General features: G+C 45.0%; 1 protein-coding gene across 1 annotated transcript in view; it reads left to right on the top strand.

The window, feature by feature from the left end:
- Window positions 1-340: 340 nt before the first annotated feature.
- Window positions 341-18,280, top strand: part of ift80 (intraflagellar transport 80 homolog (Chlamydomonas)) — a gene marked incomplete at its 5' end in the record, with an annotated part of 61,527 nt that continues 43,587 nt past the window's right edge. Inside the window, 10 exon segments of the mRNA XM_083636741.1 lie at window positions 341-474; window positions 879-1,105; window positions 6,428-6,538; window positions 7,230-7,298; window positions 13,039-13,148; window positions 14,845-14,860; window positions 14,863-14,933; window positions 15,049-15,067; window positions 15,070-15,159; window positions 15,162-15,184. Coding sequence (XP_083492867.1) covers window positions 341-474; window positions 879-1,105; window positions 6,428-6,538; window positions 7,230-7,298; window positions 13,039-13,148; window positions 14,845-14,860; window positions 14,863-14,933; window positions 15,049-15,067; window positions 15,070-15,159; window positions 15,162-15,184 — 870 coding nt within the window.

Here is an 18,280-nt window from a genome sequence, read left to right as displayed (position 1 = left end):
ATAGTAGTAGTAGTAGTATACACATACAGTATAGTATACTACTATGTACTACTATAATAGTAGTAGTAGTAGTAGTATGAAAATCATAACCGGGACTATTTGCTCTGCACCACTGACCTGGCTCCCTGTCCTATCCAGCAATGCATATACATAACCCCCCACATATCAGATGATTCACACCTACTCAAAGGATGCTTCAAGATTCCCCCCATTTACCAATCCATGGAGATATCTTCAATCCACCTACTGCTAGTCTCCCATCCAGACGTCCAATCAAAGAAAACCCCACCAGCCAACTTTACCACCCAAGCTGCTTGGGGAAAGGAATGACAGTCCAAGGATGCCCCAAACAAACATCTGGTGTCAGACCCCACTCAACCAGTCCCTGGCACCAACCTCTCAAGGAGACAGTGGTCAACCCTCAACAGATTCAGGACTGGTCACAGGCAGCCCCTGCTTGGTCAGCCTTCCCAGGTGGGACAGCAGCCCTGTTGGCTTGTGGAGAGGAGCAAACAATGGAACACATCATTGAAACTTGCCCTCTCCAAAGACTACAGGAGAACTAGTCACCTTCCATACAGCAGACCAAGAGGCAATTGCTTGGGTTGAGCAGGGATGCAAACTAGTCACCTTTAGGTGACAGTCAGCTTTTTGATCCATAGGAAGATTTCTGAGTGGTTTTATGTCTGCCCTGGTGTCTGTCACCTCTTTCATTCTCTATGAATTGCATCCCTGCTTGAGGACTTTGCATTGGCAACGCTAAATCAAAATAAACTGAAATCAGTTCATCCATGTTTCAAATGACTATATTATGGTAATTGCAGGTGACACTGCGGCAGTACACACACACACACACAAAATGTTTTCCTTAACATTAGATTACATAAGGAACTTGTGAGCTGTGTGGGCTGGACCACAGCAGATGAGTTGTACTCATGCAGTGAGGACCACCAGATCCTCAGGTGGAACCTGCTGACCAGTGAGACCAGTCTGGTTGTCAAACTGCAAGAGGACATCTACCCCATCGACCTCCATTGGTTCCCCAAAACTGTGGGTGGCAAGAAGCAGACCCAGGCTGAGATCTTTGTCCTCACCAGCACTGATGGCAAGTCTACAAAATCACCAACTGGAAAGTGGGCTGCCGGGCTTGGTTTCTGAGGTTGCTCATGGCTATAGTAGTTCATAGTAACCCCCCCTTCCCACACACACACACACACAACTTGTTCACTCAGGGAACAACTACAAGACAAGGATCAATGATAGTTATTCAGTCATATTTAGGTAAGGAAACAGGACACAAAATAACTAATTTCAAGAGCACCTTGCATTCGCACTTTGTTGATTGAGGGAAAAAATACCATGTTAGCTAAATATTACTGCATAACTGCTTAAGGTCAGATTCTGGGAACCTCAGTCTAACACCCCCGCCCCCCCCCCATATTTTATTTTTTATATATATAGATATTATCGGAATTCAATATTACATCGTGATTGCCAGCCGCATAAGGTGCTTATGTGCTTGTGAGAGATATTGTGCCTGGGATCGCACACAAGGGGTCCATGATAAACCAGTCGGGCGAGTCACGCGTCACCCCTAACCTCATCAGGGTAGGCTAGAAACGGGTCCCAAAGGGTTGAAAACTGCAAATGAATTGGTCCTCAGGAACCTAAGTCTTTCCATCCATATAACAGAGGTCATGTCCATCAACCACAGTTGGAAAGAAGGTGAAGAGGACGACTTCCATTCCTTCAGAATGAGCTAATGAGGGTTATTTTGTAGGCCTTAGAGTACCACCGTCAGTGAAGGGCAGAACCAGAAGGCATGAGACAGAGTGCCCTCTGACACCTGACACCTCAGTCTACTATTGATAAGAATGAGGATGACGCTGTTTGACTTAATCATAGCAGAATGAGTCAACAACCCAGGAGATTTGAATGTTACTTTGTTTCAAATGAGGTATTTTATTGTTCTGAACATGTTCTCTTGTAGCTTCTTGAGATAAATAGTTTTGATTTGCCTGATGCCCAACACCTTGACACAAAGGACTTGTGTGTCACAGACAGTACAGAATGATTCAGTCTCTGCACTGGTTTTCATTAAAGCATTCTCTGCTATCAAATCACACAAAGTGGATTTTAGTTTAGCATTAGTTTGTTGTCTAAAGTGTCTGTCTGTATGACCTGTAGTGGCTCTTTCCTGTATCAGATACAGTATATACACACAGAATGGCCTGTAGTGGCTCTTTCCTGTATCAGATATATACACACAGAATGACCTGTAGTGGCTCTTGGTCCTGTATCAGATATATACACACAGACTGACTTGTAGTGGCTCTTGGTCCTGTATCAGATATATACACACAGACTGACCTGTAGTGGCTCTTGGTCCTGTATCAGATATATACACACAGAATGACCTGTAGTAGCTCTTGGTCCTGTATCAGATATATACACACAGAATGACCTGTAGTGGCTCTTGGTCCTGTATCAGATATATACACACAGACTGACCTGTAGTGGCTCTTGGTCCTGTATCAGATATATACACACAGAATGACCTGTAGTGGCTCTTGGTCCTGTATCAGATATATACACACAGAATGACCTGTAGTGGCTCTTGGTCCTGTATCAGATATATACACACAGAATGACCTGTAGTGGCTCTTGGTCCTGTATCAGATATATACGCACAGAATGACCTGTAGTGGCTCTTGGTCCTGTATCAGATATATACACACAGAATGACCTGTAGTGGCTCTTGGTCCTGTATCAGATATATACACACAGAATGACCTGTAGTGGCTCTTGGTCCTGTATCAGATATATACACACAGAATGACCTGTAGTAGCTCTTGGTCCTGTATCAGATATATACACACAGAATGACCTGTAGTGGCTCTTGGTCCTGTATCAGATATATACACACAGAATGACCTGTAGTGGCTCTTGGTCCTGTATCAGATATATACACACAGAATGACCTGTAGTGGCTCTTGGTCCTGTATCAGATATATACACACAGAATGACCTGTAGTGGCTCTTGGTCCTGTATCAGATATATACACACAGAATGACCTGTAGTGGCTCTTGGTCCTGTATCAGATATATACACACAGAATGACCTGTAGTGGCTCTTGGTCCTGTATCAGATATATACACACAGAATGACCTGTAGTGGCTCTTGGTCCTGTATCAGATATATACACACAGAATGACCTGTAGTGGCTCTTGGTCCTGTATCAGATATATACACACAGAATGACCTGTAGTGGCTCTTGGTCCTGTATCAGATATATACACACAGAATGACCTGTAGTGGCTCTTGGTCCTGTATCAGATATATACACACAGAATGTGGATGTACTGTGATGGCAGGCGACGTGTGGTCACAACACTAATGGCAGTGTAGGGTTGCATAAACACACCCACAAACTGAAGCAGCAATTTTCCCTGGCAGAGCAGGCAGGGAGTCGTGAAAACTCTGTTACCGTTCACTTTTGCAACTTTCTACTGGTCCATGTCTTGTTATAGTTACACAAATATCAGAAACGCCCATATTTCTGCAATAGTTACAAAATACGCTGTTGTTTTCTCTTGTTGAGAGACAATACCAGGGCAGTTGCACAAACGTATGCCTATTGATATCAATATCCACTGGGAATTGTAGTTTTTCTGGTTTCTGTGCCGTGTTGTTTAACATTTTCACAAATATATCAGATCGTTAAACAGAAAGCAATCGTCCACAGAGGTATACTTATTTTGGGTGGGAGGAATCTATAGTAACTGTGTGGCTTTCCCTAACCTCACTTGACTAGTGGGCCTTCCCTTCTCTGGGCCAGCATATTAAATCTGTTTGGTTGCTTGTATTGACAGATATAGCGATAGCACATAGCAGTTGGACTTTTTTTTAAGAAACATAGACTGAAAAATAAGATTTGGTGTAACTCTGTTCAGGCCTATTTTCTGCCTCTGCTCCCAAAAGTAAATATTTAACAACTGGATGCAATCATACAAATGATCTTTCTCGAATTAATTACTCTGGTTTAGGCGTATGTACGTGTAGGTTTATTTAATTATTTCCATAGTCGACTGGAGGGGGGATTAGGTGGATTGAAACTAGAAATGTCCCAAACTATAAAGGCTGGTTTCACACCGACGACCCACGCCTTGCCTTGCCTCAACCCACGCCTACGCCGAGCTGGGCGTGAACCTGTTACACGCTTTTGCGATCACACCGCACGCCTTTTGCACGCCGAACCTGGAGCCGAGTCACAAGCGCCTCTCCTCTCTCCCGACTGTATTTTTTCACGTGTTGTCCAGAATTGTCATGGGTAGCCTCTAGGTAAAATAAATCTGATATATTTAATGTTCTATTGATGCTGGATATGTATAACCAGGTCTGACTATAGTCGGACATTTTAGAGAGGTGATCTTGCAAGAATATGTGCTGGCACAACAACATTGTCCATCTTGCTTCTTCGGTCGCTATTCTCTCTCATGAAGATTTGTTTGCCGACAGGGAGAAAGCCCCACGTGATAGCCACCCGTCAATCTCTCTCTCGCTCTCTCTCTGCTCAATACTGTTGTAGAAACTCCATTTTATTTTGAAATTCAGTTGACTTTGTCAGTTCCCACGGATATTGTCGCGTTTTTCTTTCATGGCTTGACAGAAAAGCCTGCCTGCACGCGCCTTGTCGGCGTGAAAATAGAACTCTCGCCTATTCGATAAAATCGGCAAGGCACAGGCAAGGCGTGGGTACACGCAGGGTTCACGCTCAGGCGTCCGGTGTACACAGCCTCATTGACTAAAACGGACGCCTATTAAAAAGCGTGGGTAAAGGCAAGGCATAGGCAAGGCTTGGGTCGCCGGTGTGAAACCAGCCTAAAGCATATCATTGGGGCTACTGTTCTTGACAACAGTCCGTCTCTCGGTCTCTCTTTTTTGTTGATTGCATTGATTAGAATGTATCATCACAACTAATTTCATAGCGATGTATTGGCAAGGAAAATATATATATACATAAAATTACTCTAAATAGAAGTAAAAAAGAAATACTCATAAATACACATATAATGTATGAATAACAAGCAAACAAACAAATCAGCGCACACAAAAAATATACGAGTGATTAGTAGATTAAATACACAAACACATGCTTGCTTACATTGAGGAAAGTTTTATATATACTATCTTTAATGGCTGCATATGTGGTATAAATTATGTTTTTAAAAGCCTATTTTCATTCTAGCGTGTCCCTTAGTACGGTCAGACATGGTTGTTGTACTCACTACCTGCTTTCCTGGATTGGTGACATTTATTTTTGTTGAGACGTCCAAATATAGAAATGGGAGAGAGCAGCAGCATGCTGATTTGAAGTTTTAGGCAACCAGAAATTACATAGAGCATTTTGACTTTTTTAATACGCACTGCCACAAAGTATATGGTTGGCTGGTGTCTTCAATAACTGTCTCCATGCCTGATCGCTCTTCGTGTCTACCAGATAGGAAATTGCTTTAATTCAAGCAACAGAAGGCCCTTTGCTTTCCCTCTCCCGCTTTGCGTTAGAACAACTTTCTAATTTGGCTATGAGAAAATACGGCTTCGTAATTGTACCTTAGGGGATTAATAATTATTATCCTTTTACATTTATTTAAAGTGTCACATTCTGTTATTTTTTCAAGCTTAGCACAACTTTTCTCCCTACTAGAGTTGTCAAAAGTATCGATAGTATCGAAAAGTATCAATACTGAAAATTTGAATCGGATACAATACTAATTTGCAACAGGTATCGATAAGTATCAATACTAAAAATTAGAAATGGATACAATACTCATTTGCAACCGTTTCGATACCATCAGTGCTTTCTTTTAATGAAAAATCACAGATTTTCCCCTCCCTATCATTGGTGGGTATCTGTTGCTTCAACAAGCTAAACGTGTTCTGATGGCTAGAGCAGGGCTAATCTGCTGTCTAAATTCAAAGTTTTAGATTATGGAGAAGTGTGCGTCTGTCCGTACATCTGTCTAACTTGATTTTTATGCCTCTTGATGTGTCGTTGTCGTCATCCACCCCTTCCCGTGGTATCGGAAATGGTATCGAGTATCGATATTTTCCTGGGTATCGGTATCGAAGTAGTATAGTAGTATAGTATTGTGACATCCCTACTCCTTACTAGTAGTGATTTGGATTGTAGGCTGTGTAAACGTGTCGTTTGGCCCCTCTGCTTCACCTATGGACCTGAATAAATGTGGTCTCTGTAGCCAGTATATCAGTCGGCATCCACTTTAGTTCCTGGTGAATTACAACAGACACTGCTGCTCGTCAATGATAGGCCGCCCGCAAGTCTTTACCCCGCCCCCCCGTGCCACTCCACCACAGCAACTATGGGCTTGCCTTATAGCCAGCTTCTCTTTTGTGGCTGTTCAGGGAAGTTCCACCTGGCCTCCAAGACTGGGCGCATTGAGAAGAGTGTGGAGGCCCACAAAGGAGCTGTTCTGGCTGGGAGATGGAACTACGATGGGACAGCTCTGATCACAGGTAAAGATGACAGGACACACACACACACACACACACAGTTTTTGTATATCTTGATCTACTCATTTACTCTATGTTAATCTAAATTCTACATTATAACTTTGAATTAAAATGTATTTGGATTTTGTGGATTAGACATGTGTATTTATTGCTTTATTGACCTGATGTCCATATACGGGTACGGTGGCACAGTCGGTAGCGCTGTCGCCTCACAGCTAGAAGGTCCTGAGTTCGATTCTCGCCTGGGACGCTGTGGGCGCTGGAGTTGTGACCCCCCCATATCTTCAGTGCCTACTGCCCAGGTGGGCTATCTCGTCGAAAGGGCCTTTCTGTGTGGAGTTTGCATGTTCTCCCCGTGCCCCCCAGGGGGTTCCTCCGTACATAACCCCCCACTAAAAACATGCAGAAGATCGTCATCCGACCAGTGACGACAACATCCGAAGTTGGTCCCGGGCGCTGGAAAGAAAAAGCGACCACTGCTCCTGGCCTGCCCCCTGGAGGAAAGGACAAGCCTGGATGGGTCAAATGCAGAGGACAAATTTCACCGGCCACCGTCATGACGCATGAGTGTGTGTTTGTGGCCGCATGCATGTGTTGAAGTGTTCGTGTGACAATAAAAGACGGGCTTGTCCGTCTGAAATCGTGTTTAATCGTGTTTAATATTGTGCGTTTTATTTCTTTCTTTTTTTTTAAGCTGGAGAGGATGGACAGATCAAGATCTGGTCCAAAAGTGGTATGCTGCGCTCAACACTAGCCCACCAAGGTAAGGTTGGAGACCGTTAAGAACCTAGCTTTTAACTCCTTGGCTCAATTTCATCTAAATGTGTCTATTTCCTTTCAAAAGCTCTGTACTGCTGCTGTCCATCATTCTATATGAACACTAAACCAAGCATTTATTAACACAGTAGGGCTTGCCCATTTGTTCTGCACTCAACCACTGCCCTCTAGTGTGATTAACACACTCATGGCTGCTGATGTTGCAGACAGTAGAGCAGCAGTTGATATGTGGTGGTGGAGGTCATCGATGCGGGTGTGTGTGCTTGTGTACACTCGTGCTTCTCTTCAGCTCAGGTGTCGTCATCATCATTCATTTGCAGTAGCAGTGTGGCGCAGTGATTGGGGGAGATGATTCTTCAAATACAGGAACCAGGTTTAAGTCCCCCATGTTGACAGACATCCAATCAGACCTACTGAAGTGTTCTTGAGCAAGGCAGCTCCACGGCTGCTGCTCTGTTAGCAGACCCTGACCTCTGACCTCTCTGTGAGAGGGGGGCAAGCGTACAATGGAATTGAAATTGAAGAACGGTCCAAGGCACTCTTCTGGCATAATATTTTGAAAAGTCTTTATTCAGAGATGGCTATTTCATTGTGAAATTCTGACAAACATAGACGATGCTAGTGCATGTTAAAATAGAGCTGGCTTACACCCCAAGCGTAGCGGCACAGTCTTCTTCAAGTTTTGTGTTCCCTACCAAAGAACACCTTCATTACATTACGTCACATGACGTCACTTAGCAGACGCTTTCAAAGCGACTTACAATATCACATTTTGCCAACAGTAGAGAAATCAACTATGCAACACAGTCTATGCCAGCCACGACTTTTTGAAGGAAGAGAGGAGCACTTGAAGAAAGTAGTTAAATTGCATTGCTTCCGAGGATCAATTAGGTATTGCATTAATAATACTTGTAGGATTAGCAGTGAAATATTAGGTTTAGTAAGTATGCACTTGCAGATCGCCCCCCCCCCCCCCCACACACACACACATACATACATACATACATACATACACACATATATACATACATACATACAAAACAAACAAACATGTCTACACCTGTCTGCAAAGTGGCCACAAAGCTGAATTACTCATGTCACAATCTAAATATGAGTATTGATCTCACACGTGCTTTGATTCACACTGTGAGAAGGAGCTGATTTGAGTTTTACAAGGGGACAGTTTTTAACAGGTCACAACCACCGGGCCGGCTACAGCCACGTGAAGCCAGTCTCTGACCAACCAGCAGGCAGACATTTAAACACAAGGCAACACACAGCCACCAATTACAGCCTCTCTCTCTCTCCCTCTCTCTCTCTCTCTCTCTCTCTCTCTCTCTCTCTCTCTCTCTCTCTCTCTCTCTCTCTCTCTCTCTCTCTCTCTCTCTCTGTCACACACACACATGTACACCATTTTTTGTTTTTGGCCCGTCGGGCTGAAAGAGCACCTCTTTGGATGAAAGGGACAGAATGAGAGAGTAGAGTGAGAAAAAGAAGGCATGCTGGACGACAGTCTTCTTCCCGTGTATTCAGGGAGCCATGACACACACACGTTTCCCCTCCTCGCTGGGCTCCTGGCTGGGGCCAAGCTCAGAATAACCGCCCTGGAGATGGGCTGCGTAACTCCACTCTCTTACACAACACAAGGCTCCAGATGGCAAAGCAACTTGGAACAACAAAAGTGTAGGCATATAATAACTTGTTCCAGCTCACATTTTGTTCAATTTTATTATTTTTTTGACTTTCATTCAGCATTTGTAATAATATTATGTTTTCGTTGTGGAAAGTGGATGTGTGCGTGTGTGTGTGGATGTGTGTGTGTGTGTGTGTGTGTGTGTGTGTGTGTGTGTGTGTGTGTGTGTGTGTGTCTGACTGATCTGAAAGATTCGACTTTGCATTTAGGTTGAATCTTTTTAGTCAAGCCAGATCATTTAAAATGACAATGAGGGAGGAAATGTTTTCTCTTCCTGTGTGTGTGTGTGTGTGTGTGTGTGTGTGTGTGTGTGTGTGTGTGTGTGTGCGTGTGCGTGCGTGTGCTTGTGCGCATGCGTGCGTGCGTGTGTGTGTCCATACAACCAAAAGCAGGGTCATTGCTCAATTTTCTTTTAATTAAGAGCATCATGAAGTTCCAAATGTTTATAAGAGTGGCGTTTTATTAAAAGCCATAAAAAGGACTCCTAATGACACATGGCTTACTTATTAATTGATCCATTGTGCTGTTTGACTTATGTTTCGTAGTGGGACAGAAAGGAAAAGATGGGGGAGGGGAGGGGGGTTTGAAAGTTGGCTTCTTGGGCAATAGATGGCACACCCCTGCTGATTGGCTGGTGCTGCGGAGAAGCTGGAGGGGAGAGAGCCATTCGCTACAGTGCCTAGGAACGTTTTTCCCTGGGCGGGCTGTTTGGGAGCGCTGGGCAGAGCCACACGTTTGTAGAACACCTGGAGACCGTACCGGCGTGGACACATCCCCACATGGTGGGAGTCAGCTTAGTGCAAGTGCTGCTTATCTTCAGAGCCCTCAAGTACATGCATAGACACACACACACACACACACACACACACACACAACAAGAGGAGTCTCACAGGTAGGGTTGTCACGATGCTAGATTTTCTAAAGCCCCTTTTAGATTGCCCCAAAACCCAGTAATATCCACAAACTACCGCCTTTTTCTTCAGCCTAAAAGTTACAAAGCCGTTAGTGACAGCCAATAGACCCTTTTCACGGGGGCCATTTTGTGTTGAAAAGGCAGGGTAAAAACACAGGTGCAAGCAAATCACTAATGAAGGGTTTCCAACTTCCATGATTGGAAGTTGGAAACCCTCATTGCTGTTTTGCTTGCACCTGTGTTTACGCTGCCTTTTCGACACAAAATGCCCCCGGTGAAAAGGGTCTATTAACGGACTTCCAAACGAGATGGGTATTTATCGGATCAGGCTATGAACAGCAGGCGATATAAAGAGCACACCAGCTGAAAACGGTATATTTACCATCTTGATAATGACGTCCGTGCTTCCCATGAGGCTGCAATCTGACGTTCTGAACGGTTAATTCCTTTAAATTGTCTTTACATTGTGTTCACTGGAACGCAAACGAAGCGGGGGGGGGGGGGGGGTCTCTTGGATGAGACGAGTTTGCAGCATTTACTGAACGAGTGTCAAGTCAGCCAGAATGTAAAAGTAGGTCTTCTGCTTTCGGGCTTTCAAAATAAAATCCTTAACCTCAATATTCATTTTGAGTAATGCTTTACAGCCAAAGTTTCACTCCATATGTAATCTTAACATCACAAGTATTTCCATACAAGGTTTCTGTTTCATTTATTTTTGAATGGTGGTGAACGGAGAGAGACGATACTTTTTTAAATCCCATTTGAATTGTGCCACGGGGTACACATACAGTATCATGTTTGTCAATGTAAAAGATAAGTTTGCAAGTCAAGGACAGTTTGTGGTAAAACTGTGGCACTATAAGTTATAAATCGGAAAGACTACGCACAACCAGTTGCATAAGTTGTAGTTGATTGACAAAACGAAACCTTACACGTCTCAGTTTCAGAACAAACTGACAACATGTACATGTGTACCCCGTGGCACAATTAAAACGGGATCAAAAGAGTATCGTCTCTCGCCGTTCACCACCATTCATATTTTTTCAGACGCTGGTACCGAGTGACAGGCAGGAAGTGACGTTCACTTTGGCTCTCTCTTAGCCACGTCAATCTACTGGTTGAAGTGTCTAGTTGCACCTACATGCATTTCCCTGTGACATTCATCTACTGAAACAGCTGAACGGGTTGGGAGGCGATGTTCAAGTTGTCCATGACCTATTTTTAACAGTTAACACATGCTGTTAAGCGGTAATTTTGATGTAAAAAACAACAACTTCTAACTTCGATACCAATACCCAGGATAATATCGATACTCGATACAATTTTTGACACCACGGAGAGGAAATGACAACACATCAAGGGGCATAAGAATAAACAAAGACAGATGGACGGACAGATGCTTGTCCATAATCTAGGCCAGAGGTTTTCAAAGTGGGAGGCGGGCCTCCCCAGGGGGGCTCCAAGCAGTTTCAGGGGAGGCTAAAGTGGATGGAAGTGAAAACAATATAACATTAGTTATCAAAAGGAGATCACATAGAATAGCCTAAATGTGTGTGTGATTTTGTTAAATAGATGGTTCAGAGATACAGGGGGAATTTGACAGTTTTCCCCACTTTCACAGCATCAGAAACAAATAAATGCCTTCAGACATTTTCTTTAATGTATGTGGTGTAGTGTGAAGTATGTCAAACAACAATATCAGCCTATCTTGGCTCAATTGTTGAGTGTCTATGCGATCAAATAATATAATCATGATCCCATAGGCATCCAGGAATTGAGCAGGGGGCACATTTTTCCTAGCTTTGACTGGGGGGGGGATGCCCACAGTCTCAGACTTTGAAACCCCCTCTTCTAGGCCCGATAAAACATATTAAAAATGCTGCCCTTACACAGCAGATTACCCCTGCTGTAGTCATCAGCCTATCAGAACACGTTTAGCTTGTTGAAGCAACAGATACCCACCAATGATAGGGAGGGAAACATCAGTAGTATGTTTGATTTTTCATTAAGAGAAAGCACTGCTGGTATCGATACTGTTGCACAATGCAGTATAATGAGTATTGTATCCGTTAAAAAAGAAATTATCGATGCTATCGATACTTATTGCAAATTAGTATTGTGTCTGTTTCCAATTGTATGTATCGATATTTATCGGTACTATCGATATGTTTGACAACCTTACTCACAGGTATGGCTGCGGGCCGCCGTCGTGTTCTTGAAAACCATGCCCCATTTTGAGAGAGGGAGGGAGAGAGAGAGAGGGAGGGAGAGAGAGAGGGGGAGAGAGGGAGAGGGAGAGAGAGAGAGAGAGAGGGAGAGAGAGAGGGAGGGAGAGAGAGAGAGAGAGAGAGAGAGGGAGGGAGAGAGAGAGAGGGAGAGAGAGAGAGAGAACTTGGCAGAGGTTGGAAGTGAGTGAGAGGGAGGAGAGAGGAACTTGTCTCAACCCCTCTCATTGCCTTTGTCAGCTTTAGATCATGTGACCTCTTGGCATTTGTGAGAAACCACATGCACCTGGAGTGGGGTTAAATGTCAGGCTCCCTCCCCTCCACACGCATACGCTCAACCAAACACACACACACACACACACACACACACACACACACACACACACTCTCTCTCTCCGTCTCTACCACATGTACACACACACACACACACACACACACACACACACACACACACACACACTCTCTCTCTCTACCACACACTCTCTCTGTGTCTGTCTCTCTCTACCCCACACACACACACACACACTCTCTCTGGCACATAGAGTTTGGGCAGGTTTGCTCAGCTGGTAGGTTGCTGGATGCCTGTGAGCTAAGTGGCGTTCCATAGGCTGAGTGAGGTGAGCTCTGTCAGGAACATGACACTTTCTGAGAGGAGAAATTAGTGCTGCCGTATCCTCCAGGCATTGTTCACACCAACTCTGTGAAATTCGGGTGAAATTCACACGCGCACAATTAATTCACATTACTCTGATTAGTATGGCCTCAAACCAGAGTCAAGCCACTATATACTAATATAAAATCATCTGCTAAATCCTACCAGTTGATCTTGGATTGAGACTAATACACAACTGCCTTTTTGTGTGTGTGTGTGTGCGTGTGTGTGTGTGTCTTCCAGGCTCCCCTGTGTATTCTGTGGCCTGGGGCCCAGACTCAGACAGAATCCTCTATACATCAGGTAGACAGCTGATCATCAAACCCCTGCAACCCAGTGCTAAAGTCATACAGGTAGGTACAGTTGTGTGTGTGTGTGCGTGCGCGTGCGTGTGTGTGTGTTTCGGTGCTTGTCTTTTTTGAGACGTTAAAAAAAGGCATAGTTTTGAGTGACTTTGACACACAAGGCAAGTTTGACCTGCTGGTGTCTGTCACAAATAGAAAAATCTGCTGTCCTCAAGTTGCCTCCATTAGTATTTGCTCTTGTTGCTGCTCAATGGTGTTAATTTAGCTTCTAATTTGCTCTATCCAACACAAGGCCTCTTGCCAGATCTTCATTGTAAATTCAAACATGGTCTTCATCGACCTGCATTGCATCTCTACATAGAGGCTAAATCAAAGGGAAAACAATAACTTGCCCAGTAGATGTGTGTGTGTGTGTGTGTGTGTGTGTGTGTGTGTGTGTGTGTGTGTGTGTGTGTGTGTGTGTGTGTGTGTGTGTGTGTGTGTGTGTCCACATTAAGAAAGTGGGCGGGACTTAAGACCTTGCACACCAGTCAGTCTTTTTCTTGTTCATGTATACATTTGTTTATTGTTCTTGTTGGAGCTGAATAGCGCCTGGGACCTTGAATCAACACTGGAGGGTTTAATGTGCGCCTTCTCACCCCCTTGCTCCCTCTCAGCTATTACCACACTCGCACACACACACACACACACACACACACACACACACACACACACACACACACTCACGCACACACACACGCACGCACACACACACGCGCGCACACACACACACACGCACGCACGCACGCACACACACACACACACACACACACACACACACACTCCAACTCCATCACCTCTCCCTGAGAAACAGCTTCATGAGGAGGAGCCCCCACTGCAACCTCTGTGACCTCTGCAACCCCTGACCACACACACACACACACACACGCACACACACACACACACGCGCACACACACACACACACACACACACACATTCCCTTGGGCCCAGGGAGTGAGGGAGAAGGGTACATGTAGGCATGTAGAGAGAGTGGGAAGGAGATAGGAGTGGAGGGCAGCTCAGCTCAGGCTGGTGACAGGCTCTCTGCTCTGTGTTAGTGTTGTAGTCGTCTTAATGGCTCGCACTAATTGGAACCAGCATCCTGGACAGGGCCTTGTGAGGTCGCCATAGGGACAGGAATCAGACACACCCCCTTTCTCTCTCTCTCTCTCTCTGTTTTTTAACCTCTCACGACCCAAAGACAGATTCCCATTCAAACATAACGGAGCGACTGAAGGTTAAGGTTAATATGAAACAATTGAGGAACGTGTAGCAATGTTTAATACATGCCAGGGTTCAATTATTACAGGCACGTCGTAAAGCTCTGCCATTCCATCTGGAGTGTTTTCTCTCTCATCGTGACACTTTCTCTCGGTTGTGCTCTTTTGATCAAATACTTGGAGGAATTCATTATAGCTCCACTCTGCCACTGCTGTGATCAAGACAGAGGACACCGCATTGGTATAAGCATCATCTCTCATCTCTCTCCCGCCCCTTTCTCTCTCTCTCTCTCTCCTCTCTCTTGGTCTCTCTCTGTCTCTCTCTCTCTCTCTCTCTCTATCTCTCTCTTTCTTGGTCTCTCTCTCTCTCTCTTTCTTGGTCTCTCTCTCTCTCTTCTCTCTCTCTCTTTCTTGGTCTCTCTCTCTCTGTCTCTCTGTCTCTCTCTCGGTCTCTGTCTCTGTCTCTGTCTCTGTCTCTCTCTAGTGGAAGGCTCATGATGGGTCATACTGAAGGTGGACTGGAATTCCGTCAATGACCTCATACTGTCAGGTGGAGAAGACTGTAAATACAAGGTGAGTCAGTATATCGGTCTACTTCTGGACCTGTTCATGTGTCTTGAATTATTATTATTATTGTTATTATTATTATTTTGTACCTTCCTGTCTCTCCCCTGACCTCCCTCCCCAGGTGTGGGACAGCTATGGGCGTCACTTTACTCCTCGGCGCCTCACGACTACCCGATCACCTCTTTGTCCTGGGCTCCGGACGGAGAGCTGTTTGCCGTGGGCTGCTTCAACACCTACGCCTCTGTGACAAGACCGGGGTAAGGAAAGCCCGTTTAACCCCCCCATCAACACCCACATTCTTTCAGTTGTTTTAGTAATCCCTCACAACAGACTGTTCATTCAAGATTTTGTCACCACAAGGTGCTTTTGGCAATTAGCTTCTGCTGAAACTCCAAAACGTCTTCACAGTTGAGAAAGGGAAGCACTTCCTTCCCCGTTAAACACTACAGACATACAGCAGGATGTTCTGATCAAAGAAGAGTCTGGGTCTGAAATATTTTGCACAATTTGAAATGAAAATGATTTGAAGATAAAAAATGTTTTTATTTGATCATATTCGTGAGGTGACTCACTAATGGGGAAGCACTCCCTCTCTACTAACGGTAGCAGAGGAGGAGCACGTTTATTCTAAGCATACTTCTCTCCAGAAGGAAGCTCTTTCGCTCTGTTGCTGTGCTAGCTTAACTGTTCACAGTGGTTTAGCAACTACGTTGAGCGCTAGTTGGCGACAGGTCCTGCGTCTCTCTTTTCCGAGCGAACAGAGAAAACGAATCTCTGGACGCAAGTAGCCATCTATCGTCACCCGACTTCGCCAAGGTCAACAGCCCTCCCTGCCGTGGTAACTTCAGCCAAAGTAACGAGCCAGTCACCGCCGCTGGAAAACAGGTGCACCATCCGAGGGGATCTGCGTCTCGTATTATCAACCGGATTCCACGCGACAAAATCCATGTGGGTTATCGAAGATCTCCAGGAGGGACCCTCACCCGGTCTGCATAGCGGTGCCTGGGATGGTACCATGCCAGCCAAGCGTTGGAGTACCCGGGGTCATGTGATCTCTGCCCCCGATTCAAGGAAGCAGTGCTCCGCAGGTGTCTCAAACAAGCCATGGGGCATTCTCTCTCCGGAGGACCCGCAGGAGGAAGACATCTGCTACATCTGCTACTACAGATCGAGCTAGTTTCGGGCCCCAACATAATTGTGGGGGATATTTTGGTGCTGGATGCTGGGGAAGAAGGGGACTTCGCCACTCCTCACTCATCTCAGACGAATAATATTATTTATAATAATATAATTATTTATGAATAATAGGAGTGAGATGACTCACCACATGCTCCTCCTCTGCTGCCCTATATATAGGGGCTCGCCCCCTAGCAGCGGAGGGATACGTGAAGTTCCTCCGAGGCCAGATCAGATTGGAGCAGTAAATAGTGCTTCTGTGATAGAGAGGAGTGCTTCCCCATTAGTGAGTCATCTCCTCCTATTATTCATAAAACCAGGGTATATTCATAACCTTAAGTTTTAGGTTCTTCTTAGGGAAGAGTACATCTAAGGTCTGTGAGTTTGTTGGGTCATTGTTTGTTTGTGCATAGAGTTCTCAGTTTCAGCCCAAGCCCAACGTGGCCCGAAAAGCCTGTCGGGTAGGGCCGCATGGGCGACAATCTATGTAAATTGGTCGGGTCAGGTAGGCTGCACCAGCAACAACAAAAGTCTGTTTGTGTATTTACAGTAGGCTAATCTGCATTTGACATGTGAGGCAGTGTCCACTCAGCACTGTCCATGCCATGGTCTGCTGCTCTCAAGGACTAATGTAGAATTAGACAAAAGATGTCCATTAACTCCAGAGCATTGTAAATTCAAAAGTCGTCATTTATTTTTTCACACTTGCCACAAACAAAGACGTTGCTCGCTCCTTTTCTCTCTCTCTCTCTCTCTCTCTCCCTCCCTCCTCTCTCTCCCTCCCTCTCCCTCTCTCTCTCTCTCTCTCCCTCTCTCTCTCTCTCTCCCTCCCTCTCTCTCTCCCTCCCTCTCTCTCTCTCTCTCTCTCTCTCCCTCCCTCTCTCTCGGGCTCAGGCTTCAACTCATTGGGGTTGGTTCGTGTTGTTCTGGTTTAAATTTTCAGGCCCGTTGAGAACTCTAGTGTGTGCATAATACTTTTTGCAGTGGCAGTGCTTAGGGGAATTACCATATAAATGTTGTCTTTAGGCCACACAGAGCCCTAAGAGCTCTGCAAAAGGAAAAATGCAGTGTGCGCTCAAACACCAGGCATTACGGTAAAAGTCAAACTGGCATGAGCTAGCTCTAGGTAGATGAGCGTTTGGCCAGTTGTTGCACAACAGCAAAGGGAGAATATGATGGATTAAGCAACAGCTGGTCAATCACATACCAAAAACGCCCTGACTGTCACCTTATAACATCATCAAAAGCAAGTGGTGTGTTTACAGCATGAATTAGCCTGTCTCACATCCCACCCAAATCAGCCATTTTGTGTCTAAAAGGCAGGGAGTAAAACAAAGAAGATCCAGTTTGCTTTGCTGTTCCTCTGCTGCAGGGAAACATACAATTTATATCAGTGCATCCTGTCAATTTTGTTTTATATTGTGTTACTTCCTGCATTTTAGACACAAAATGGCTGATTTGGGTGGGATGGGGAAATAGGACGTGAATTGTATTTAAGGAATGGCCACTGATACGAAGAGCTTTGCAGCAGCTACGTGTGTTTTTGTTTGTGTATTCTCATCTACCAATGTAACATCTGTGCTTTGTAGACGGCCAAGGCAATTTGCCAGGAACATATTTGTCGTACGCTGTAAAGGATTCCAGTGCAGTACGGTTAGGCTGATATTGTATAGTTCACGACAGAGCGCGGGGGCCTTCTATACGTTGCTCTCCATGTCTCTGTAAACCACATTAGGCTCCACGCCACATGTTCTTATTACCTGGTGCTGATGGGAACTGGAGTTGTAATGAGAGGGGAAATGAGAGAATGACGGATGGTAATTGTTGTTTTATTATTGCTGAACGTTTGGCCAGAAACAATATCGCCGTGGTGTCCCTACGCTGCCCTGATGGGACGTCGAGGGGCCGGCGTTGAGTTAACGTGGAGAATGTCAGTGTTGTTAGCTGTATCAAACCTGTCGTAATGCAAACAAACAGTGCAGGGCTGGGCTCTTCTGTACTGATCAGCAGGCATTTCATCCTCCATTTTCATCTCATTAGGATCAAATGGCACTTTTTGGTTTTCTCTCTCTTTTTTTTCTTTTCTTTTTAATATTTTTTCTTTTCTGGAGCTCTAAAACAAATGGGCTGAAGAGAGGACTGAGCAACACAGATGCCTGCTGCACAAGAGTAAGGTG

The sequence above is a fragment of the Poromitra crassiceps genome (genome assembly GCF_964638095.1).
Source record: "Poromitra crassiceps genome assembly, chromosome: 5".
NCBI classification, from domain to species: Eukaryota; Metazoa; Chordata; class Actinopteri; order Beryciformes; family Melamphaidae; genus Poromitra; species Poromitra crassiceps.
The sequence above is the reverse complement of the archived record's forward strand: the minus strand, read 5'-3'. Positions and strand labels throughout refer to the sequence as shown.